Genomic DNA, 25,153 nt, shown 5'->3' with positions numbered 1-25,153 from the left:
ATGCAGGACGAAACATAGGTACATCACTATGATCTAGAGACTAAAGCCCAGTCAAAGCAATGGAACTTGAAGCATTTTGATTCACCACCGAAGAAGGCACATGTCCAGCCTTCGGATGGCAGGTCATGCTCACTGTCTTTTGGGACCAGCATGGAGTAGTGATAATGGATTTTCTGGCAAAAGGTACCACAATTACCAGGTCATACTACACTTCATTGCTGCAGAAATCACAGGATGCATCAAAACCGAGAGGCGTGGCATGCTGACCAAAGATGTCTGCCTCCAGTAAGAAAACAGTTTACAACTCGCATGTTGCCCAGATGGAAGCACAGTCCTACAGCTATCATGAAATCCTTCCTCACCCCCTTTACTCTCCCGAGCTCACACCTTCTGACTTCCACCTCTTTCCAACCATGAAGTCATTATTGAAGTGCAAGCACTTCCCAGATGATGAAACGCATATTTCCAAGGTCAAGTCCTGGCTTCTGGCGCAACCCCAGACTTCTACAGGTAAGGTCTTCACATCTGCATGAAGCGATGGGAGAAGTGTGTCACCCTTGGTGGTACCTATGTTGAGAAAGACTAATAACTGTGCCAAGTTTCATTCCCCTCAGTCCATAGGAAGTGGGTCAGGGAAAATCATAACTGAACATCCCTTGTATATATTGTTGAAAGCAGGTCCAATATTGTACCTTATAAATTCGGGGTATGTTTTGATGATACCCAGTGGCAAACGCCCTTGCCCAAACACAATCTTTTCAAAGCCATTTGGCGTAAGTGGCAAACTCTGGTTTTGAAAATATGCTTCATTAAAAATACACCCTCTAGCCTTTTGTTCACTCCAGTTTTAATAGCCAAGATCATGTCCAGTAAGTCCCAAGTAATAAGTCTGGAACCGACATAAATGAGACAGTACTTTGTGTGCCAGCTGATGCCCCTTGCATGAAATGAATCATCTTCTGACATGTAATGGATGCATAAGAACGGCTAAATTCCTTAAGAAAGATGGTCTCAGGATCAGCTTTTTTAAAACATTGATTTGATTTTAACTCCAAATTATGTGGAACCTTTCATGCTGTGCTTTGACAAAAACCATGAGATTTTTGTTTTTTTCCCTGTAAAGGCAGTGAAAAAAAAAGAAACTTTCACAAATCTATGTAATTCTTTAAAGGCCTTGAACTGCTGAAGGAAAAAAAAAAAGAAAAAAAAAAAAGGGATGTCATTTTACAACACTTTTAAAACCTGTACAAATCCTGCTTGTAAAAGACTCTCACAGAGTCTTGCACTAGTAGAAATGAATAAACCAGATGTAGTAAGTAGTACTACTGGTAGCTGTAGTAAATTTGTGACTGAATCAGTGAATGCAGCATATTTTATTCAAATTTGACTTAAATCATTTGCATCATTTTGTTTTTATCAAGACTTTGAGTTGAGAACATACCAAACCAATGTACCCAAAATATAATAAAATAAACAAATTTATATATTCATAATACTGTTAAAAAAAAAAAGCAAAAAAAAACCCAAACAAACAAAAAAGCAAAAAAAGCAAGCACACAAGGCAAATGATTAAAAAAAACTATTCTTAGCAGGCTAGCTCTACAGTGTGTAGAGCTCATGATTATTTTCACTGAATTACTGAGTCACTGTAGTACTAAGACTGTTACTTTTTTTTCTAACTTTATATATATATATTTATATATTAAAAAAAAAATCATTATATCATCATTTTTATACTGCAGTACAGTCCTTTTAATCTAAAATATTTGTGCACATGTGATTTTACAACAAAAAAACAACAACACTTGTCTTTATTAATATCTCAATCTGCATTGACAAAACAAACAATATAATAACTATAGGCCTTTATTTCCCCTTGTTGATGTCTACAGTCTAGTTACCATGCAATGACTATAGGCCTTTATTCACCCTTGTTGATGTCTAGTTATCATGCAGTGATATGGCCTGTGTTTCCCCTTGTTGATGTCTAGTAATCATGCAGTGACTAGGCCTTTATTTCCCCTTGTTGATTTCTAGTTATCATGTAGTGATCACATGATCAGTCAGTGCAAGCTGTTTGAAAAGTACAACAGTTGAAAGTAAAATCTCTGCACACTGAAATGGTGTACTAGGATCAAAGTGCTGCTGTAAAAGGGAGTAGACTGATGCTTTTATCTGAGTTTTTTTTTAACAGGATTTCTTAATTATTTTTTTTCTATTGCACCGAAATAGTGTACTGGTATGGATATTTCATCTTCCACAACAAAAACGGGGTTTAAAGGATTAAACAACTGTGAAAAAGGAATAAACAAATTATAAACCTCTGTCAATTAAATTACTTATGTAAAAATATCTTTATTCGTATCAACAATACCAATAAATACTCTTATCTATGACAATCAACATCTATCCCACTCGATCTGTCTCACTGAACCCAAATCTCCGAGAAGTGGCATCTTTTATAACTGACATGACCAACCCCGGGATCATTCCGTTGGCTTATGTTTATAATATTATCCAGATTTTTTCAAAACACAGATGGGAGAACACGTGTTAAAACGACCAGCACCTGAGTTTCACACACCGGGATCAGGCTTTACCAACCACAACACTGACGAGACCACTCCGAGTCTCTCTCTCCTACCCGACTTCACTGGTCAGTTTGAACGGACCGGTCGAAAACAAAGCGACGAATGATCAGGGGCACGCATGTTCAGGGGCCCATGTTCAATCTGTCACTCACTGACATGACATCTGCACTAATAGGACATTATCATGAAATGTTTTAAATAGGAAATAATGATGAGGCAAGCGTCTTGGGGGGGTTCACTCAAATCTCTCGCATATGATTAGCGAATGCCGTGCTCGGAAACAAAGATAGACACGATTGGCTTTGGTTCACGGACCCACGTAAGTTTTTTTGTATTTTGCACATTACCTACAAAGTTCATTAAAATCTTTTATGACAAGGCCATCCCACTGAGTTAGAGGATTGGTCGCTGTCGCAATCGTACAGAAATCGTGAATGGTTATACAAAATTGTAAGAAGATAATTTGCTCAGACTTACAACACTGGTAGCGTCCTTCCCCAGACAGTGATTGGCTATGAAAATCGGGAACACGGAGCAGCGAATGACGGTAGGCAGCCGTGTGCGAGCACAGCCAGAGCTGGCCCGCAATTGGTGTTGGGGAATCGTGGTATCTCCTCCCACGTTGTCGGAAAACAGCCCATTGCTTTTTCTGTCTATTGAATACGGAAATGGCAGCACACTTGAAAATGTATCAGAATCTGTAATAAGATATTCTACTTGACAAGTGAACGGTTTATTTCGCCCCAAGGATGGTTTAGGAGGCGAATAACGAGATTCCGACAGCCATTCAAACCGGGAGGGACGTGTACTTAATGGAAGAGCTCAGCGACTTTGCGTTGTGGGGCTTGGGTTTCAGTGAGGGAGAGAGGCAGTCTCAGTCAATATTCCAGCTGCTACACGCGTGAAGAAAACACGATGGCAGGAGCAGACGGATTCCCACAACCGACTGAGGACGGACAAATCGATTCTGTCAGCCTTCTGGCCTGGGTAAATGGTGTGCTATGAGAAAGCGAGCTAGTTTGTGTGCCGCTCTCTGTTAGGCTGGCAATCAGCCTATCCGGCTTGCCGTAGCTGGCTCGCGCAGTCACGGTGGCTCTCCTTTGTTGTAGCCTGAGCGCCGGCCATGTGGTCGGTGGTTTCGTCTTCAGCAAAATACAGAACAAACTAATCGTACCCACCCAACCAAAGAATGCCTGTGGCTTGACTCACAACATTTTTTCTTCAAAACCGTTATTCGAAGAAATGGCATGTCGATGAATTTCTTTATGTTTGACTAAAACATGCAGAATGAGGCCGGCCGACAGCTTAATCATCAACACACCTCATGTGTGACTAAAAAACACAGAGGCGGACCATCATCACAAGCTATCTGTGTAGCATACCTGTCTTAGAATCGGTTGACTTGCTTGTCCTTTGACCATACTGTTTTCATGCGGTGGAGTTGTCGTAGTGCTGTAATATTGAATGTTCCAGGCACTGAACCTAACTTTAATGCTTCCAACAACCATCTCAGCGGTGTTGACGGAGGGTCTGAACGAGACTGTCTGTAAACCGGAACCTCATTACCGGAAACACAAAAAAGATGGGAGGCCATATGAGAAGGTGTCAGAATGGTTAAGACGCTTATTTGCCTGTGTGGGACTCGGTTCGATTCCCGGCCTCGCCCTTTCTTTCAAGTTTGACTGACAATTTGAACTGAGCGTTAAGTCATTCGCGGTTGAGGTACCGTGTGCAGCACACACTTGGCGAAATGAAAATGAAGCCAAGGCAAAATCCAGTGTCCGAAATCCTGTGAGCTTGACCCAGTCCTGCCTTCTTTGTTGGTTGAATGTATTGATGTTTTACTGCCACATATTACTCATGTCATTAATTCTTCCTTACTGTCTGGTTGTTTCCCTGAAAGTTTCAAATCTGCTGTTGTACGTCCACTCATCAAGAAACCATCTCTGGATCATAATTGTTTGAAAAATTATCGACCTGTCTCTAATCTGTCATTTTTATCAAAACTGACAGAAAAGATCACATTGTATCAGCTCTTAGCTCATCAGGAACAAAATGGTTTACGCAATTCTCACCAGTCAGCTTATAGACGTGGTCATAGTTGTGAAACGGCCCTTCTTAGAATAGTGAATGATTTGCTTTCTCAGTGGATTTGATGAGGATAAGATGTCTGTTCTCACTCTCTTAGACTTGTCAGCAGCTTTTGACACTATCGGCCAGTCTATCCTCTTGAACCGACTTAAAACTTCCTTTGGTATGTGTGACACTGCACTGGCATGGATCACGTCTTACCTGTCAGATCATACACAGAAAGTGTGTGTAAATGGTAGATACTCTAGAGTATCTGCCTTAAAATATGGTGTCCCACAGGGGTCCATCCTAGGTCCTGTTCTTTTCATGGTGTATGTGGCTCCTGTGTCGGATGTCATCAGTCATCATGTGATGTCGCATGAGAGCTTTGCTGATGACACTCAACTTTAACAGTTGGCTTCCGTAGCAGAATTTGATGCACTGGTGACTCAAATACGGGAGTGCATTGCTGGCCTAAAGGACTGGATGACTCTCAACAAGCTGCAACTAAATGATGATAAGACTGAATTTATGATAACCTGTCCAAAGAAGTTTCCTCAACATCCTTCCTTTCCTGACTGTTCTGATCAATAGCACACCTGTTTCACTTTCTCATTCTGTTCGCAGTCTTGGTGTAATCCAAGGCCAGTTTCTTTCCTTCCAACAGCACATTTCGAATATCTGTAAAGTTGCCTATTTGGAACTGCGTAGAATCAGTTCTGTCCACCACTGTCTCTCAACCGATGCAATCAAGACACTTGTATGCTCTCTGGTTCTCTCAAGATTGGATTACTGCAACTCTCTTTTGGCTGGCCTTCCCAAATATCTATTAGACAGACTCCAACAAATTCAGAATAATGCTGCCAGACTCATTTGCAGAGCTTCTAAATTTGACCATGTTTTTCCTGTCCTTCAGTCTCTCCACTGGTTGCCTGTTTCTGATTGAATAGACTATAAGCTATCCACTCTGACCTTTTCTGCAGTCAACGGATCAAGCCCCAAGTATCTTTCTGAACTCCTCCGTATCTATACCCCGTCTCTCCAGCTCCGTTCTTCCTCTGATACTCAACTTCTCAGGATACCTCATGTGAGAAGTAAGACCTATCAATCGCCAAAGATGGGGAACAAGCTCCCTGATAACCACTGTCATTCTGATTCCCTCGCATCTTTTAAATCTTGTCTCAAAACTTGCCTTTTCCCTCAGCAATAAGTTCAGTTGTGGCAGGTTCACTTCCTTTGTGTTAGCTGTGCTTGACTATGTGTGTATAGATATGTATGTGTACATAACAACATGCATGTATATGAACATGTACTGTGTGTATGTGTGCGCGTGCATGCGCGTGAACATGTGTTTATGTAAGTTTGTGCCTGCCAATGTGTGCATATGTGTTGAGGGTAGCTGTTAGATACACATATATGTTAAAATGTATGTATGCATTGTGTGTGTGTGCAGTCACATTTTGGTGTGTGTATGTAACATTGATGTAATGTGTTATGTTAACAAAAGTGTTTTTGTAAAGCACCTAGAGCAGATTTCTGGATAGTGTGCTATATAAGTATCCATTATTATTAAAAGTAGCGACACTTCCTTGAGAAACTAGAGCAGACGCCAGAGTACATAACCATCGCAAATGGGTGTGTGGTTGCCTCTGTATATTTTGATGTTATTCCGTTTCTTTATTGTGCAAGGAACAGTATTCAGTGAAGGAAGTGACGGTGCCCACCTATGCAAAGACTGAAAAAAAGAAAAGAAAGAAAAAGCTCCGTTGATGGCTTATGGAGCCCAGTAACCAAATGAAGACACTGTATCTTATCTCACACACCCATACACAACACAAATATCCATTATGCATCCATTATGCAACAGTGTCTAACATCATAAAGTCGTCATTAATTACTGTTGAATGGGGTTTGTTGGGGTGGGGAGAGAGGGTTGGTGGGGGTGGGGTGAGGGGGCTGGGGGGGGGGGGGGGTTGGGGAGGGAAGTAACATTCTCATCATAAACTTAACATACAATTTTTAAATTTTTTTTTTTTTTTATTGAAGATAGATGTTTTATTAGAACAAGAAAGAAGTATTTATCAGATCTATATTGACTGGATTTTGATAGGTTTGTGTTTGATTCTGACCACTCCATTTTCAGACACATTGCCATGTCACAGAAAATGGCGCTGAAATTGGGGATGTCTTTTTAATATTTTTCAACACATTTAGGACAAAAGAAGTTAAGAACAAAACAGATTCACACAAAATAGTTGCAGATATTTCTTTATTCAGTTGCAGTCTTGATAACATGCAAACATTTGAATGATCATTGTAAACAAGTGTATATTGAAGCAGATTGAGAGACCGCCATTTTCTACAGGTTTGGGAGACAGAACCATATATACATTCAAAACATAAATTTCACTACACATACTTTACCGTGGCCCACTCCGGCAGGGAGTCTGATTCCTGTCCTGTGCAAACTACTGTCCGCCTATGTGGAGATACATACATACATACATAAAAATCTTTAACTTCTAAATAACTATTTTAGAAATAAAACAATAGAAAACCCTTTTGTGACTGGCCTGTATATGTTCCTGGCCTGTGCGCGGGAATTCTTGTCTATCCTTTAATACAGTAAATCATTAGTTCTTTTGTACTGCCCCCTTATATACCACTCGGGTATACGGCTACACACACACACACACACACACAGTGACGCACACACATATACCGGTATATATATATATATATATATATATATATATCCATGTTTATGATTAATGTTTATTTGAAACCTGCTATAACCCCTATTCCCATAAAGAAAAAAGAAAAAGAAAGGAGAACTAGACTATTGCATTGATTTTATACAGAATGTTAGGTTGTTGATTTTCACCATTTGCTTCCAGTGATAAATACCCATTATTGTTTATATAATGTCACATAATTATTATGTTATTGTATCTACCATAAACCCCTGTCCCCATAAAAAAAGCAAAATGATTGCAGTGTTTTGATATTTAATTGTTGGAACCACTTTTGGGTGGGATTCAAAAAGGTGTAGAAGATGACAGATGATTCTGTATTCTCTTATAGGAATGAGATGCCGAGTTTTCTGAATTACAGGTGTTAGTTAATTCAATGATTTGTTACTATCAGGACTTTAGAAGCCATAATGCATTTTGGGTCACATTGGAGAACACGCACCAGTGATTTAGATGGTACAACTAAGAACAAGCTTGCATTGAAAGCTTGCATGAAAAACAATATCCGTAATATTTGGCATACATGTTTGTACCAGTTATAGATTTTTATATAAATTTTGATTGCTCTTTTTGGTGTTTATGTGTGTGAAATGACTGAAAATATTCAGTACAGCTTTTGACAAGACCTGCTTGTAAACTTGTGTTATGTAATTGCTTTCTTTATATTTTGTGTGTGTGTGTGTGTGTGTGTGTGTGTGTGTGTGTGTGTGTGTGTGTGAAAGAGAGTGTTAAATGATTGAAATACATGTTTTCAGTTCAGTACAGGGTCTGACATAACTTAGAGATTAAGATTTATCATTAGATATATATATAGATATTTCTATATATATTTTTTTCATGTGTGGTTATGTGCACGCCTGTGTGCATTGGCAGCAATATGTCACATGCCACTGTCCAGGCCAGATTTCCTGTGATTTGGCTGATGGATACATGCACATCATAACAACTCACCCCTTAAATTTTGTATAAATTTACATATCCTCATGGAAAATAAGAATATTAGTGCTTGGATTTCTTATCAACTCTCTTTATGCATACCTCAGTTCAGTGAGTCCTTCTGGCTTGTGCCTAGTTCTACATTGTTGTTCTTTCAGGAAATGAATGATGAGCGCCTAATGGCAGCTGCCATGTTGTCTCTACCCAGCCCGTTGTGCAAATGACCCTGAGTTTGTAAAGTGCTTGGTCTTCAACTGAGGAAAGGCACTATATAGGTATCCATATCAAATCAAATAAAATCTAATCAAAATTATTGATTTCTGGACCTTACACATAGAATGAGCTCGCTCTTGCTTTATCAAACCTCTGTGCTCAGCTGTTAGGCCCAACACTTGCCTTATATCACAGATTGACATAAGTTTACATTTGGGCCAACAGCAAAGTGAGAGCAGTATTATCAATGGTTTCTCCAGTCAATGGGAAATCATTTACAGCTTTGTCTTTTGTGGAGGACTATGATTCTCAAACTAGGAGGCAAAATTGCACTGGCTCCGAGTGCTGCAGCCTTGTGGGTTGGTTGGCCTTTGGGAGCCATCCCAACGCCGACTGTCCTAAAACCCTCTTGGCCGAGAGAGTGGGGATGTAATTCAGGCAAGACACTGTCCACTATTATCAAATTCTAGCCCAAATAGTCGGAACAGCAGTTGCCTCCTCTGCTGTTCTGATGGTCATAGTCGGACACGACTGACTATCGTACATATATACTCAGCTCTTTCAAAGTCTTGGCCCCCAAAAACCTCTTTCCGAAATAGCTTCCGTCTTCCCTCCCTCCTCCTGTCTGTATAAGTTTCTCCAGTCTTCTGTCTGCAAGTGTTAATAAGTTTTTATCTTTCATCCCTTTGATGCAGAGTAAGATAAGATAAGATAAGATAAGATAAGATAAGAATAACTTTATTATCTCCAACTGGAGAAATTTGGTCAGGTGCATTATCACAACATAGACAAGTAAACAACATGGGGACCATAACTGTAAAAGCCAACAACAGCCCCAACAAATATTACGAAGATACAAATGTAAAAAATATCACATACATCGTTTCATACATACATCCACACACTGCAGGTAATAACTAGTATTCTTAATGTAAAAACAGAAAGAATTAAGAAACATTATTTGAATATAATTATAAACATAGCCTACTATACTGCACATTGATTATAATAGACAGATAAGATAAGAATAAAGATGAATTGCGGAAAACCACAACCAGATAATCAGCACACACCCGCACCGCCCCCCCCGCCCCCCCACCCCACACACGCGGATAACTTGATTAAACAAGAGTAATAAACATATGTTCTCAAATAAAAGCATTTCACATATTCGCTCTTAAAACCATTGCAATCAAGTATATGTGTATGCCTGTGAAAGTCTGGTGTGAAAGTGCTTGGAATTGTCACAGAGTTTTTGTTCACAGGATTCAGCGCCATATAAATTCATTTCTTCTTGTTGTTCTTCTAATTAATCTTGGGATTCTTATTAAGAGTGCCTTTGTATTTCCCTGTGGATTATTATTCCTTGTCACTGGCTCCTGTCCTAGACTGATTTCATTTTTTGTTCATTTTCAGAGAAATGTTAGACCATTGATTTTGTCAGAATTCTTTTATTTTCCCCTTCAATTGTCACTGATGTTTGTTTTTGAGAGAACTATTTCTAAGCAGAAGAGATGTCTCTTTCAGAATATAGTACAGTAAAATACAGTGCAGTAAAATACAATACTATACAATACAAATTAAAATACAATGTAGTACGATACAATGCAATGCAATACAGTACACTACGATATGATACAATATGATGCAGTGTGATACAATACAATACAATACAATACAATACAATACAGTGCATCTTTGTTCAACCAGCTGGATGTGGAGTTGTTTGCATAAAAGTGGGAATCCTTCTCTTTTGTTGACACCCACAAACAAGTGGCAAGCCAGCCGAACAGTTTAAAGAGCGAAACAGCTGTTGCTTGCTGTGCTTTGCTGTGCTAACCTTTCCTTTGAAGAAAACAATTAGTCGAATGACTTCACAGTATTTACACATTGTACTCATCGAGGAACTTTATACTCCTCACTCCTGCATCTTTTCTGCCCCATTCCCCCTACCTGTTTCCCGTTCCATGCTCCCCACTCCCTCCCAGTTTTAGGTGCAAGCCAGTCGTTATAGGTAAATAGGTAAAAAGTCGAACCAGGACAGGTTTTTCACACTTCTCTGTCATTGTTTAAAACAGAGACAGCACCAGGATTGATCATCAACTCTCTCTCTCTGTCATTCTCTCTCTCTCTCTCTCCCCCTCTCTCTGTGTCATTGTCTCTCTTGTGAATATTGTTGACAGGGAGCCAACAGTTATGGCCAGCTGGGTCAAGGTCACACAGAAGACAAGCTGTCTCCATTGGAAACAGCAAAGACCAGCATGCCATGTGTTCCACTTCCACGCGTCATCACTGGCGGAGGAGGTCACACCTTGATTGTTGCAGGTAAATGTATAGATTGTCGCAGATGATTAAAGTTGCAGGTGTAAATGATATAGATTATCACAGATGCAGGTATGTATTGTTGCAGATTCAGGCATGAAATTTTGCAAGTGCAGGTGTAGATTATTACAATTGCAGATGTAAATTGTTGTACATACAGACTTTTAGCACGTTACAGTGGCAGGTGTGTATTGTTACATGCAGGTATAGTCTGTCACAGGCAGTTGCAGGCATTAATTGTTAAAGTTGCAGACCTGTATAGATAGTTACACATGCAGATATAGATTGTTACAGTTGCAGGTATGGGAATTTATCATATGGAAATCAGCATCAATAGTTTGTGTGTGTGTGTGTGTGTGTGTGTGTGTGTGTGTGTGTGTGTGTGTGTGTAAGAACACAATCTCCCAACTGCTACCCCTTCTCTCTCTCCCCCTCTCTGTCTCTCTTACCGAGAAGCAAATTATAAACAAGAAGTGAAGAGCAGTAACAATTTACCCCTTGAAGGTGCACAAACAACTTCAAACAAATGCTGCCTATTATTAATTTCATTTCAAAGTATCAGGTGTTTCTGTCTGTGCACATTAAGCTTTTGTTTCATTCACCAAGACCTGTCAAGATTTCAAGAATTTGATTAACCTGTGAACCCTATTGAGGTAGGTATAGAAAACAACATAATCAAAACTTGATTTATCAAATATTTTCACAAAAGTATTTTAGTGTTACTCCCTTTATGTGCAAGTGTCCTACACAACATTGCAAGTTCCAGTGAATTTGCAGAGTCTTAAAAGAACCCTGTTTGCTTGCAGAAAACAATTTACAAAACCAGAATACAGAGTTCAGACATGAATATTTTATCGGGTAACGATCTTTTACTTTTGTCTAAGAAATAGGGGTAATCCATGATAAAATAGAATTTATGACCTACAGTATTCTCGTTACATTTTCTGCCTATCAGGTATTCCCTTGGAAGTCTTTTTCTTCTTCTTCCGTCATGGGCTGCACCACGTTCACTCATATGTACATAAGTGGGCTTTTACATGTATGACTGTTTTTACCCCGCCATGTAGGCAGCCATACTCCATTTTTGGGGATGTGCATGCTGGGTATGTTCTTGTTTCCATAACCCACTGAGCTCTGACATGGATCACAGGATCTTTAACGTGCGTTGTGATCTACTGCTTGTGTAATCACACGAAGGGGGTTCAGGCACCAGCAGGTCTGCACATATGTTGACCTGGGAGATCGGAAAAATCTCCACCCATTACCCACCAGGCGCCGTTACCGAGATTCGAACCCAGGACTCTCAGATTGAAAGTCCAATGCTTTAACTACTCGGCTATTGCACCCTGTCCCTTGGAAGTGAATTAACCTGCCCTGTCTCATTTGGTTAACACTGATTATTACATGCATGTTAAGTATGCACAGCTGTCGTGGCATGTTGACATGGAATTGGTATATCATATTATGTATATGTGTGTCATTTTTAATTTCAAGGAGGTGTCAAGGTGTGAGAACTGATCCATATATGCTGCACCACATATGATGTGAATAAAAAAAATTGAAAAATGGAGCAGATGCCTGACCACATATACCCAAAACGCTGATCAGGCCTGAGAGGCCAGCTGCCCCAGGTTTGTGTGAAACATTAACATAACATGAAATACAGTAATCATAACATACAGTAATCAAACAAAATGAACAAGTGAATACAGTACATTGAAATATAATAAGTGAAAGATATGTAGAGGGTCAATGATTGAATGAAAACAAGAACAGATATGTGTATATGTGTGTGTGTGTGTGTGTGTGTGTGTGTGTGTGTGCTCGCGCTCGTGCATGTGTGTGTGTGTGTATGTGTGTGTGTGTGTGTGTGTGTGCGCGCATGCATATGTGTGTGTATGTGTGTGTGTGTATGTGTGCGTGTGTGTGTGTGTGCAGCGGATGGCTCATTGTGGGTGTGTGGGTCCAACTCTCATGGTCAGCTAGGACTTGGCCACAGGGAGGACGTAGCGGTGTTGACCAAGGTACCCTCCCCCACACTCCCCCGTATCACACATGTGTCAGGAGGCTGGGACTTCACTGTGGCATGCTCAGGTGAGACATTGTGTGTTTGTGTATGTGTGTGTGTGTGTTTGGAGGGGGAGGGGGGTGTTAGTGTGTGTGTGTTTGTGTGTGTGCATGTGTGTGTGTGTGTGTGTGTGTGTGTGTGTGTGTGTGTTATTGCCCAACATATTATACATTTCATCTTTACGTCTGAGAATATTTTGAACTTTAAAAGGGATCAAATGAATCAAAAATACTGTCGGTTAACATTATCATTGAGGCAGTCACCACCATCATCATCAGCATTGTTGACCCTTTTCTTATTACTTTCTTTTGACATTGTGGTCTGTTTTTTTGACAAGAAAGATAAACGCAGGGGGGGGGGGGGGGGGGGGGATGGGGAACAAAACAACAACATTTGTCCTGGAAAACAGACAAAAACAAGGAGAAAAAAGAAAAAAGAAAGAAAAGAGAAACAGAAATACACACACACACAAAAAAACAAGGTAACGATATTGTCCCTCATTACTGTTACATGTCATGTTTTTACCTGTGTGTCTGTCAGAGGAGGGAGACGTGTACACGTGGGGCAGTAATGCTTTTCACCAGCTGGGGAGAGAGACTGCGGAGAAGTGGTCTGCTGTGCCGGTGAGTGTTTTTACTGGGTGCAGTTTTAAGACTTCATTCCAAATGCTTGCGGTTTTTAAAAATTTATTTTTATTTATTTATTTATTTATTTTTACGAATGTTGATGCAAATTTAAGGCCTTATCCACAATGCTTTGCTTCTGTTCAGTCAGTTTCAGTTTCAAGGAGATGTCAAAACATACAAACTGATCCATGTATTCTACATCGCATCGGCTTGATGAACAGTTTTTTTTAAAAGGAGCAGATATCTAACCAGTGTATAAATGCAATGTCGTGTTGAGGCTTTGAAAGATGTCAGCACGTCATGGAAGGCCCTGTGTTAAGACAGTCTCTCTGTGTTAAGTTAATCTCCAGTGATGCCAACTGTTTTGATTTTGTTGTATTTTGTTATGACTGGTTGTAGTTTGTTCTGTTGTTATTTTACTACTTGTCCACCATGCCCTCTGGTGTGTAGGACAGCAACAAAGAACTGCCACTCTTGTCTGTTTTGGGCCAGTCTGTGAATGGTGTTCCAGGTTTGTTTCAGGGTCTTGAGTTCTTCTTCAACTGTTCTGCATTAGACGTTCTTTGGCTTTCCTCTCTTGCATCCACCTTCTGATGTCCAGTTATGCTGATGTGAAAATTGTTCCGAGTTCATTTTTGGCCAGCTTGGGTCACCCTCCTTTTTTTCCCTTGTAAGTCACTTCAGCACACTTGGTGTTCCGAGTGCAGGTTGGGATAATGAATTTCAGTTTCTGTTTAAATTTTTCAGAATCCATATACGCTACACCATATCTGCGAGGCAGATGCCTGACCAGCAGCATAACCCAACACGCTTTGTCAGGCCTTGAGTGCCTGCCTGTATATTTGTGTAACTGTCGGAGTGGATTTCCTCTGCAGAATTTTGCCAGAGGACGATCTTTTGTTGCTGTGAGTTCTTTTTCAGTGCACCAGTGTTTGCTGCACACGGGACCTCAGTTTGTCGTCTCATACAAATAACTAGACAGTTTGATTTTCCACTCAAACTAACTAGACAGTTTGATTTTCCACTCAAACTAACTAGACAGTTTGATTTTCCACTCAAACTAACTAGACAGTTTGATTTTCCACTCAAACTAAATAGACAGTTTGATTTTCCACTCAAACTAAATAGACAGTTTGATTTTCCACAACTAGACAGTTTGATTTTCCACTCAAACTAACTAGACAGTTTGATTTTCCACTCAAACTAAATAGTTTGATTTTCCACTCAAACTAAATAGACAGTTTGATTTTCCACAACTAGACAGTTTGATTTTCCACTCAAACTAACTAGACAGTTTGATTTTCCACTCAAACTAACGAGACAGTTTGATTTTCCACTCAAACTAACTAGACAGTTTGATTTTCCACTCAAACTAACTAGACAGTTTGATTTTCCACTCAAACTAAATAGACAGTTTGATTTTCCACTCAAACTAACGAGACAGTTTGATTTTCCACTCAAACTAAATAGACAGTTTGATTTTCCACAACTAGACAGTTTGATTTTCCACTCAAACTAACGAGACAGTTTGATTTTCCACTCAAACTTGGGAGAAAGAGTGAGACCAGGAATGGAACCCAGACCCTCACAGACACTGTATTGACAGAAGATCTTTAACCGTTCTACCACCTTCCTCCATGAATGGGGTAATGAACTACTTACTGATCAGAAATGCAAGAAATACAGAGCACCGGGAAGATCCTGGACTTGCAAAAAGGGCCCAGTGTGTAAATAACACAATCAGCTTCTGAAAACAGAATCTGTCTTTAATAATAATAATAATAATAATGGATACTTATATAGCACACTATCCAGAAATCTGCTCTAGGTGCTTTACAAAAACGCTTTTGTTGACATAAAACATTATATCTATGTTACATACACACACCAGAATGTGACTACACACACACACACACACACACACACACACACACACACACACACTGCATACATACATTTTAACATACATGTGTATCTAACAGCTACCCTAACACATACGCACACATAGGCAGGCACAAACTTACATAAACACACGCACACACAATACACATTCATATACATGCATGTAGTTGTGTACACATACATATGTATACACACATAGTCAAGCACAGCTAACGCAAAGGTTGTGTGTAGGTAAACATTGTATGTATATTGATGTGACTGAGGGTGTGACACAGTGAACATGGATTCACTGCCCCTGTTGCTGGGAAAGGCTGTATGTATATTGATGTGACTGAGGGTGTGACACAGTGAACATGGATTCACTGCCCCTGTTGCTGGGAAAGGCTGTATGTATATTGATGTAACTGAGGGTGTGACACAGTGAACATGGATTCACTGCCCCTGTTGCTGGGAAAGGCTGTATGTATATTGATGTGACGGAGGGTCTGACACAGTGAACATGGATTCACTGCCCCTGTTGCTGGGAAAGGCTGTATGTATATTGATGTGACGGAGGGTCTGACACAGTGAACATGGATTCACTGCCCCTGTTGCTGGGAAAGGCTGTGGGGTCTTTTACCTTTACTCTGTAGAACTGACTTTCTGCCAGTGTTGTGATGCTAGCTGTTGTTTTCTGCATTTATCGTTTCCAGTCAAAGTGTAACACTATGTTTTTTTTTTCTTCTTCTTCTTCTGCGTTCGTGGGCTGCAACTCCCACGTTCACTCGTATATACGCGAGTGGGCTTTTACGTGTATGACCGTTTTTACCCCGCCATGTAGGCAGCCATACTCCGCTTTCGGGGATGTGCATGCTGGGTATGTTCTTGTTTCCATAACCCACCGAACGCTGACATGGATTACAGGATCTTTAACGTGCGTATTTGATTTTCTGCTTGCGTATACACATGAAGGGGGTTCAGGCACTAGCAGGTCTGTACATATGTTGACCTGGGAGATCGTAAAAATCTCCACCCTTTACCCACCAGGCGCCGTCACCGTGATTCGAACCCGGGACCACCAGATTGAAAGTCCAACGCTTTAACCATTCGGCTATTGCGCCCGTCACACTATGTTTTGTAGGGCGGGGGATTGTAAATTCAGTAGTAAAGATAATAAAAAAAAAAAAGGTTGTATCATTAATTCATTTCAAATGACAGTTTTATCATCAGCGAGGCCGTTAGATCTGCTTAGGTGATCCAGTAGCTTTGTTAAAACAGTCCTCCAAGGAACTGTTGAGGGAGGGAGACGGAAGGGAAGACAGAAAGAAACGATGTGCTGACAACACTGCAGAATGGACAGGAAAATCATTTGCAGAGACTCAGGCTTTGACACATAACTGACAGACCTGGTGAATAATACTTCAGTGTGGTCCCCTACTGACTGTTTCAGGAGTTCAAATCAAATCAGATCTTGTTGAATTTAATCCAGCTGACCATACTTCACAGAGTTAAGGGGGAAGAAAAAGAAGAAGAAGAAGAAGATTGTCATCAGAGAAAGGAAATAACCAAAACTGCCATAGTTTGTCATCAGACAAAGGAAATAACCAAAAGTGCCATAGTTTGTCATCAGACAAAGGAAATAACCAAAACTGCCATAGTTTGTCGTCAGACAAAGGAAATAACCAAAACTACCATAGTTTGTCGTCAGACAAAGGAAATAACCAAAACTACCATAGTTTGTCGTCAGAGAAAGGAAATAACCAAAACTGCCATAGTTTGTCGTCAGACAAAGGAAATAACCAAAACTACCATAGTTTGTCATCAGACAAAGGAAATAACCAAAACTGCCATAGTTTGTCATCAGACAAAGGAAATAACCAAAACTACCATAGTTTGTCGTCAGACAAAGGAAATAACCAAAACTGCCTTTCCTTTAACCAAAACTACCATAGTTTGTTGTCAGAGAAAGGAAATAACTAAAACTGCCATAGTTTGTCAATAACCAAAACTGCCATAGTTTGTCAATAACCAAAACTGCCATAGTTTGTCGTCAGACAAAGGAAATAACCAAAACTACCATAGTTTGTCGTCAGACAAAGGAAATAACCAAAACTACCATAGTTTGTTGTCAGACAAAGGAAATAACCAAAACTACCATAGTTTGTCGTCAGAGAAGGGAAACAACCAAAACTACCATAGATTGTCGTCAGACAAAGGAAATAACCAAAACTACCATAGTTTGTCGTCAGACAAAGGAAATAACCAAAACTACCATAGTTTGTCGTCAGAGAAAGGAAACAACCAAAACTACCATAGTTTGTCGTCAGACAAAGGAAATAACCAAAACTACCATAGTTTGTCGTCAGACAAAGGAAATAACCAAAACTACCATAGTTTGTCGTCAGACAAAGGAAATAATCATAACTACCATAGTTTGTCATCAGAGAAGGGAAACAACCAAAACTACCATAGTTTGTCGTCAGAGAAAGGAAATAACCAAAGTGTCATAGTTTGTCATCAGAGAAAGGAAATAACCAAAAGTGCCATAGTTTGTCATCAGACAAAGGAAATAACCAAAAGTGCCATAGTTTGTCATCAGACAAAGGAAATAACCAAAACTGCCATAGTTTGTCAATAACCAAAAGTGCCATAGTTTGTCGTCAGAGAAAGGAAATAACCAAAACTGCCATAGTTTGTCATCAGACAAAGGAAATAACCAAAACTGCCATAGTTTGTCATCAGAGAAAGGAAATAACCAAAACTGCCATAGTTTGTCATCAGAGAAAGGAAATAACCAAAACTGCCATAGTTTGTCGTCAGAGAAAGGAAATAACCAAAACTGCCATAGTTTGTCATCAGAGAAAGGAAATAACCAACACTACCATAGTTTGTCGTCAGACAAAGGAAATAACCAAGACTACCATAGTTTGTCGTCAGACAAAGGAAATAACCAAGACTACCATAGTTTGTCGTCAGACAAAGGAAATAACCAACACTACCATAGTTTGTCGTCAGAGAAAGGAAATAACCAAAACTACCATAGTTTGTCATCAGAGAAAGGAAATAACCAAAACTACCATAGTTTGTTGTCAGAGAAAGGAAATAACCAAAACTGCCTTTCCTTTAACCAAAACTACCATAGTTTGTTGTCAGAGAAAGGAAATAACCAAAACTGCCATAGTTTGTTGTCAGAGAAAGGGAAATAACCAAAACTGCCATAGATTGTCACCAGACAAAGGAAATAACCAAAACTGCCATAGTTTGTCGTCAGAGAAAGGAAATAACCAACACTACCATAGTTTGTCATCAGAGAAAGGAAATAACCAAAACTGCCATAGTTTGTCATCAGAGAAAGGAAATAACCAAAACTGCCATAGTTTGTCAATAACCAAAAGTGCCATAGTTTGTCATCAGACAAAGGAAATAACCAAAACTGCCATAGTTTGTCATCAGACAAAGGAAATAACCAAAACTGCCATAGTTTGTCGTCAGAGAAAGGAAATAACCAAAAGCGCCAAAACTATGGCACTGTCAGTTTGATCAGCAACACCAGCAAAGTATAAACTGACTGAGCTGCAGACTAATGTCAGACAGATATTTTGGTGTTGTTGCTGAAAAGTTCTGCCATTCCTTTTTAGTTTGTGCTTATTACCTTATGAGGTGAAATAATGTAGTTTAAAAAAAAAAAGAAAAGAAAAAAAAGAAAAGAAGGTGTGGCTACATGCATGTGTTGTGTGTTGTGTGGGTGAAGGTCAAAGTGGAGTTTCCGCATGGTTGTGCTGTCGTCTGTGTGGCTGCAGGACTGCGACATGCCATGGCTTTGACAGGTGACTTTCATACTTTAAAAAAAAAAAAAAGTTTTCTATTTATTTATTCATTTTTTTATATTGAAGATGGTAGAACATTATTTATACATCGTACAGGTGAATTTCTTACGTTAAAAAAAGAAAAAAAAATTTTTTTTATTTTTTTTTTTTTTTTACTGAAAATGGTTGAACATTATTTTCATAGCATGTATATGAACAGTGTGTGTATGTGTGTTGTTTTGCAAATTGGTGTAGGTGTTCCCTGTCCACATATGTTGTGAGTTTCTGTGTGTGTGTTTGTGTGCGTGTGTGCGTGTGTGCATATGTGTGTGTGTGTGTGTGTGCATGTTTGCGGATATATATATGTGTGTGTGTGTGTGTGTGTGTGTGTGTGTGTGCATGTGTGCATATGTGTGTGTGTGTGTGTGTGTGTGTGTGTGTGTGTGTGCATATAAAATTGGTGTGTGTGTAAAGTGCTTGCAGGAAATTGGGTTGAACAATTCAACCTCTGTTACACACACAGCAATGGAACAGATAGTTAATCTAGGCATTTGTTTTATTGTTAAAGAATTATTTTAACATAAAATTACGTGTTAAGAGTTATTTAATTTTTATTAATCTGTTTTGATTATTTCATTTTTATCAGTTCCCTGTATTCATTTTTACTAATGTCTAATATTCAGTGATATTTTATCATTTCTATTTTAGATTGCTTGGTCAAATGTATAGACCACCTACATTGAAGTTATTTGTCATGTTTTTTTTTAATCTTCTGTATTAAATTTCTTGCATGTCTCATATGGTCTGTGTATTGTTCAAGTGGCGTTCCTGAATAACATGATTTGAAATCAGATCTTTTTTTCATTGAATTGTATTACTCATTTGTCACAACAGATATCGCCATATTGCCATGTAAACTTGTGGCTTCTCTCCCTGGGAGAGTTCATCAATCATTGCCATATGGCACCCCCACCCTTATTGATCTAATTATCTTGTGTCTGCAAGAGTATTTTTTTTCTATCAAAATGGATTTTTCTGCAGACTTTAGCCAGGACGACCCTTTTGTAGCCATGGGTTCCTTTACCTGTGCTAAGTGCAAGCTGCACACAGGACCTCGGTTTATAGTCTCATCCAAAAAAACTAGCACCCAGACCACCATTCAAGGTCTTGTGGAGGGGGATGTGAAAAATCCCTGTCTGTACGTGGTACTTGAACCTGTGGATGTTTGCATGCTAGTCAGGTACTACTGCAGGGCACTGCTTCACATGTCATGTTGAAGAGGTGAATAAGTTGAAGGGTTGAAGGAACAGTTATGATTCACCCAGACATGAAAGAATCTGTGATAAATGTTCCACCATTGACACTGCTGATGCGTTTCACAACTTGTTTTTTGTCCCCCCTCCCCCCTTCCATTTTTGTTGTTGACAGTATTAGACAAAAATATTCATCTTGATACAAGAGAACCTGTCCAAACTCCATCACATTCAGTCTGTTGTTTTCTGAAAAAAGAAAGAATATTGTCAGAATTTCATTCCCTTGCCTCTTCTGTACAGCTTTCTTTTTGATAACTATTTGTCTGTTTATAATGGAAAAGACCTTTATATGGGCTTATTTTGTTTGTTTAGTATTTGACTTCACTCTTTTCGGTTGTATGGTATGTGTGTGAAAGATGCACGTATGTATTGTTTCATAGCCTCTAAGGGGCATATGAAATAAACTTGTTGCCCTACCTCCTTGTAATTGCAGTGGAAGATGCACGTATGTATTGTTTCATAGCCTCTAAGGGGCATATGAAATAAACTTGTTGCCCTACCTCCTTGTAATTGCAGTGGATGGGTCGGTGTATGCATGGGGCCACAACAGGAAAGGCCAGGTTGGCAGCATCTCCGGTGATGACGGGAAGGATCAGAAGGTTGTCCACCTGCCGAGGAAAGGTAAGTTGTTCTGCAAGGGTGGGGTTTGTTCTTCACTTCTTGTTGAGTTTTGAGTTTTGAGTTTCAGTTTCTCAAGGAGGTGTCACTGCTTTTGGACAAATCCGCACTTACGCTAGCTAGTTATGTGTTAAATAGTCCAGTTGGTTGTTTATTGTAGGTCCCCACATGAACCTCTTTTAAAAAAATAATCTACAGAAGTAGTGCATACAATATTTGATTTTTTTCTCTCTCCTAATCCCGCTTGTCCCCGTCCCGCCTCTCACACACCCTTCCAATATTATGTTTTTTCTTTCTCCAGTCACTGACACTCACCCTCTCCATTTTAGATTCTGTACTCTATCTTTTCCACATTCTGTTCTCTGCCTGTCTGTCTGTCTATCTTTCTCTCTCTCTCTTCCTTTCTTAGTCCCCTCCCCCTTGCCCCCCTTTTCATTCGAATATACAGAAATGTCGATTTCTAATTAATACTAACAATCATCATTATGATAGGAATGATAATAATCCAAATAATAATAATAATAATATTTATTTTCAGTCTAATATCATCATCTTAGGTGAACAGACTGTAAATAAATAAATGAACGAACGCACTTACACCACACCACATCTGCTAGACAGCAGAATAACCCTAGTCAGGCCTTGAGGCCTTGAGTGCATGCATATATATGTTATGACAGTCTTCTTGCCACGGGTTCTTTTATAGTGTGTGCTGCACACGGGACCTCGGTTTATCATCTCATCTGAATGACAAGACGCTCAGTTTGATTTTCCAGTTAAACATGGGAGAAAGGACCAGACCGGGATTTGAATCTAGACCCTCACATGACGGGCGCAATAGCCGAGTGGTTAAAGCGTTGGACTGTCAATCTGAGAGTCCTGGGTTCGAATCACGGTGACGGCGCCTGGTGGGTAAAGGGTGGAGATTTTTACGATCTCCCAGGTCAACATATGTGCAGACCTGCTAGTGCCTGAACCCCCTTCGTGTGTATATGCAAGCAGAAGATCAAATACGCACGTTAAAGATCCTGTAATCCATGTCAGCATTCGGTGGGTTATGGAAACAAGGACATACCCAGCATGCACACCCCCGAAAACGGAGTATGGCTGCCTACATTGCGGGGTAAAAACGGTCATAGACGTAAAAGCCCACTCGTGTGCATACGAGTGAACGCAGAAGAAGAAGAAGAAGACCCTCACGGACTCTGTATTGGCAGATAAGTGTCTTAACCATTCTGCCACGTTCCTCCTTGTTGGCAGGTAGCCAGCTTCAATATTGATGAATCTGCTGCACTGTGGAAAGGGAGAGAGGACAGGGGTATGGGTGATGAAGGGGAGTTGAGGGGGGTTGCAGTTTTTGGTGGGATATTTTATTTTCATTTCATTTTATTTTTTGCACATGTGACGGTTCGTTTAGAATCCCACCATTAAGGTGGCTACGTTCCATCTTCAGGGATGATGTGTGCCATGTGAATACGTGTCACCCATACCATCGGCCTATAGCAAGGCAAAATGGCCTGCCCTTCCAAAAGATGGTGATGGGATTTAATATGTGTGGAAGATGCTGTGAGCTTGAACATGGAACCTTTGTTTAAATACTTGTCTCATTCAGAAGATAGGTAGGGAATCAGAACTGTCAATTCTGAGGCTAAAATTCCCCCTGGACCAAACAGTTTGGCGAAAATTCAAACCCCAAATTCCAGGGTCATGAGTTTGGTTTACCAATGGTTTGGCCCCCACATGTTTTGTTTTGTTTTCTGTCAGAAGTGTATGTTATTGTAGTTTATTTTTGAAAAGGAAAGCATTTCAAACATTTCAAATTTCATTAATTTTGGGGGGTTATTATTTCACTTTGACTTTTATCAAATATTCTTCATCAGCTTGAGTTTACTGAATAACTTGTATGTATCTGAGTCCAGCTGAGCTACTACTCACTTTGTGGCAATAGTGAACCGGTTTCAGTTTCAAAATGCAGGAAACATATTAAAGGGAAATCAGTCTTCAGTCATTTTTTTCCCTGTAAGTTGCACAAAGTTGCTTCCCCTTATAAGCGTCAAATTGAAGCTTGCAGCTGGGTTTTCCCCCTTTCCCTTTTCTCCCCCTGCATCCTTCCACCCCTAATTAAAAAACAGAAAGAAAGAAAAGTAGTAAAACGTTTTAAGAAAATATAAGATGTGATAGTAATTGTGCTTATTATTATGACAATCTATTTTGTGACCCATTGTCCTTTAGGAAGGGGCTTGGCAGAGTCGGTCAGGCTTTGGATGGAGTATTCACCAGTCATCAGGGTTTGAGGCCTAGTTTCAACTACATGTTGTGTCCATGGGAGAGCCACTTTGCTCCGATTTTCCTTCGCTCACCCAGGTGTGAATGGGTACCTGATCAAGGTGGGCAGAAGGAGAGGATTGGGCCCTACCTTCCTATGCCAAGTCCTGGACACAGTGGACATGAATTCACTGCCTGGATGGTCATAAAAGACTATGGAATTGTTAACCTTTTTTAAAAAAATTTATTTATTTATTTTTTTTTAATAAACTGTGCAGTTGTCAGTCAGTAATACTGACCATTTCACCATGGTGGTTTGTAAGGGTTCTGAGTACGGACCATTTCACCATGGTGGTTTGTAAGGGTTCTGAGTACTGACCATTTCACCATGGTGGTTTGTAAGGGTTCTGAGTACGGACCATTTCACCATGGTGGTTCGTAAGGGTTCTGAGTACTGACCACTTCACCATGGTGGTTTGTAAGGGTTCTGAGTACTGACCATTTCACCATGGTGGTTTGTAAGGGTTCTGAGTACTGACCATTTCACCATGGTGGTTTGTAAGGGTTCTGAGTACGGACCATTTCACCATGGTGGTTTGTAAGGGTTCTGAGTACGGACCATTTCACCATGGTGGTTTGTAAGGGTTCTGAGTACTGACCATTTCACCATGGTGGTTTGTAAGGGTTCTGAGTACTGACCATTTCACCATGGTGGTTTGTAAGGGTTCTGAGTACGGACCATTTCACCATGGTGGTTTGTAAGGGTTCTGAGTACGGACCATTTCACCATGGTGGTTTGTAAGGGTTCTGAGTACTGACCATTTCACCATGGTGGTTTGTAAGGGTTCTGAGTACTGACCATTTCACCATGGTGGTTTGTAAGGGTTCTGAGTACTGACCATTTCACCATGGTGGTTTGTAAGGGTTCTGAGTATTATTTCTTTGTTGCTGAGTCGTCTCCATAAAGATAGGTATAGCTGCCCAGTTTGGTGGAGTAAAAATGTTATGCATATAAAAAGCGAATGAGTGAACATGGGGGGTGCTCCCTCATGAGTGCAGGAGAAAAAGTGCTATCATGAATTGGATAGTTTCAGTTTCAGTAGCTCAAGGAGGCGTCACTGCGTTCGGACAAATCCATATACGCTACATCACATCTTATCACGTAAAAGAGTAAAACCCTTTTCAGTAAAATCCTGCACTCATGAGGGAGCACCCCCCATGTTCACTCATTCGCTTTTTATATGCATGACATTTTTACTTCACCAAACTGGGCAGCTATACCTATCTTTATGGTTTTTTTAATTTTTTTTCCTCAAGGCCTGACTAAGTGCGTTGGGTTACGCTGCTGGTCGGGCATCTGCTTGGCAGATGTGAATTGGATAGGATAATGAGAAAGTCTTGTCATAAATATATCTGTATCTGTATATATCTCTCTATATATCCATCATGAAAAGTTTTCTTCCCTTGTTTTCCTTGTTTATTTCTGTAATCTGTGCAAATAGAAACGCATCCATAGAACATTCCCCAGCCAACAAAGGCATTTTGCTGGTAGTGAGGGCTTCATTGTTGACATTTTTTGTTGAGATTCATTCATCGTCCGTGTCCCTCTGCCATTTTTGATCTCATGCACATACTGGCTTGTTTGTTTGTTTCCCCAAAATTACACTGGAAAAGGGTTTTACTCTTTCACG

At 40.0% G+C, this 25,153-nt stretch overlaps 1 protein-coding gene across 2 annotated transcripts in view; it reads left to right on the top strand.

Annotated features, from left to right (window-relative positions):
* Positions 1-3,163: 3,163 nt before the first annotated feature.
* Positions 3,164-25,153, top strand: part of LOC143286596 (secretion-regulating guanine nucleotide exchange factor-like) — a 29,060-nt gene continuing 7,070 nt past the window's right edge. Inside the window, exons 1-6 of one of the 2 annotated variants that reach the window (XM_076594224.1) lie at positions 3,164-3,578; positions 10,747-10,888; positions 12,824-12,979; positions 13,494-13,576; positions 19,212-19,287; positions 21,096-21,200. In XM_076594224.1, coding sequence (XP_076450339.1) covers positions 3,507-3,578; positions 10,747-10,888; positions 12,824-12,979; positions 13,494-13,576; positions 19,212-19,287; positions 21,096-21,200 — 634 coding nt within the window. In that variant the 5' untranslated portion in view covers positions 3,164-3,506. Of the gene's footprint in view, positions 3,579-4,201; positions 4,383-10,746; positions 10,889-12,823; positions 12,980-13,493; positions 13,577-19,211; positions 19,288-21,095; positions 21,201-25,153 lie in introns of those variants that run through there. The other variant, XM_076594225.1, reaches the window with a different exon arrangement.

Source organism: Babylonia areolata, chromosome 10 (genome assembly GCF_041734735.1).
Source record: "Babylonia areolata isolate BAREFJ2019XMU chromosome 10, ASM4173473v1, whole genome shotgun sequence".
NCBI lineage: Eukaryota > Metazoa > Mollusca > Gastropoda > Neogastropoda > Buccinidae > Babylonia > Babylonia areolata.
Note: the sequence above shows the minus strand (reverse complement) of the source record. Positions and strands in the feature narration are given on the sequence as shown.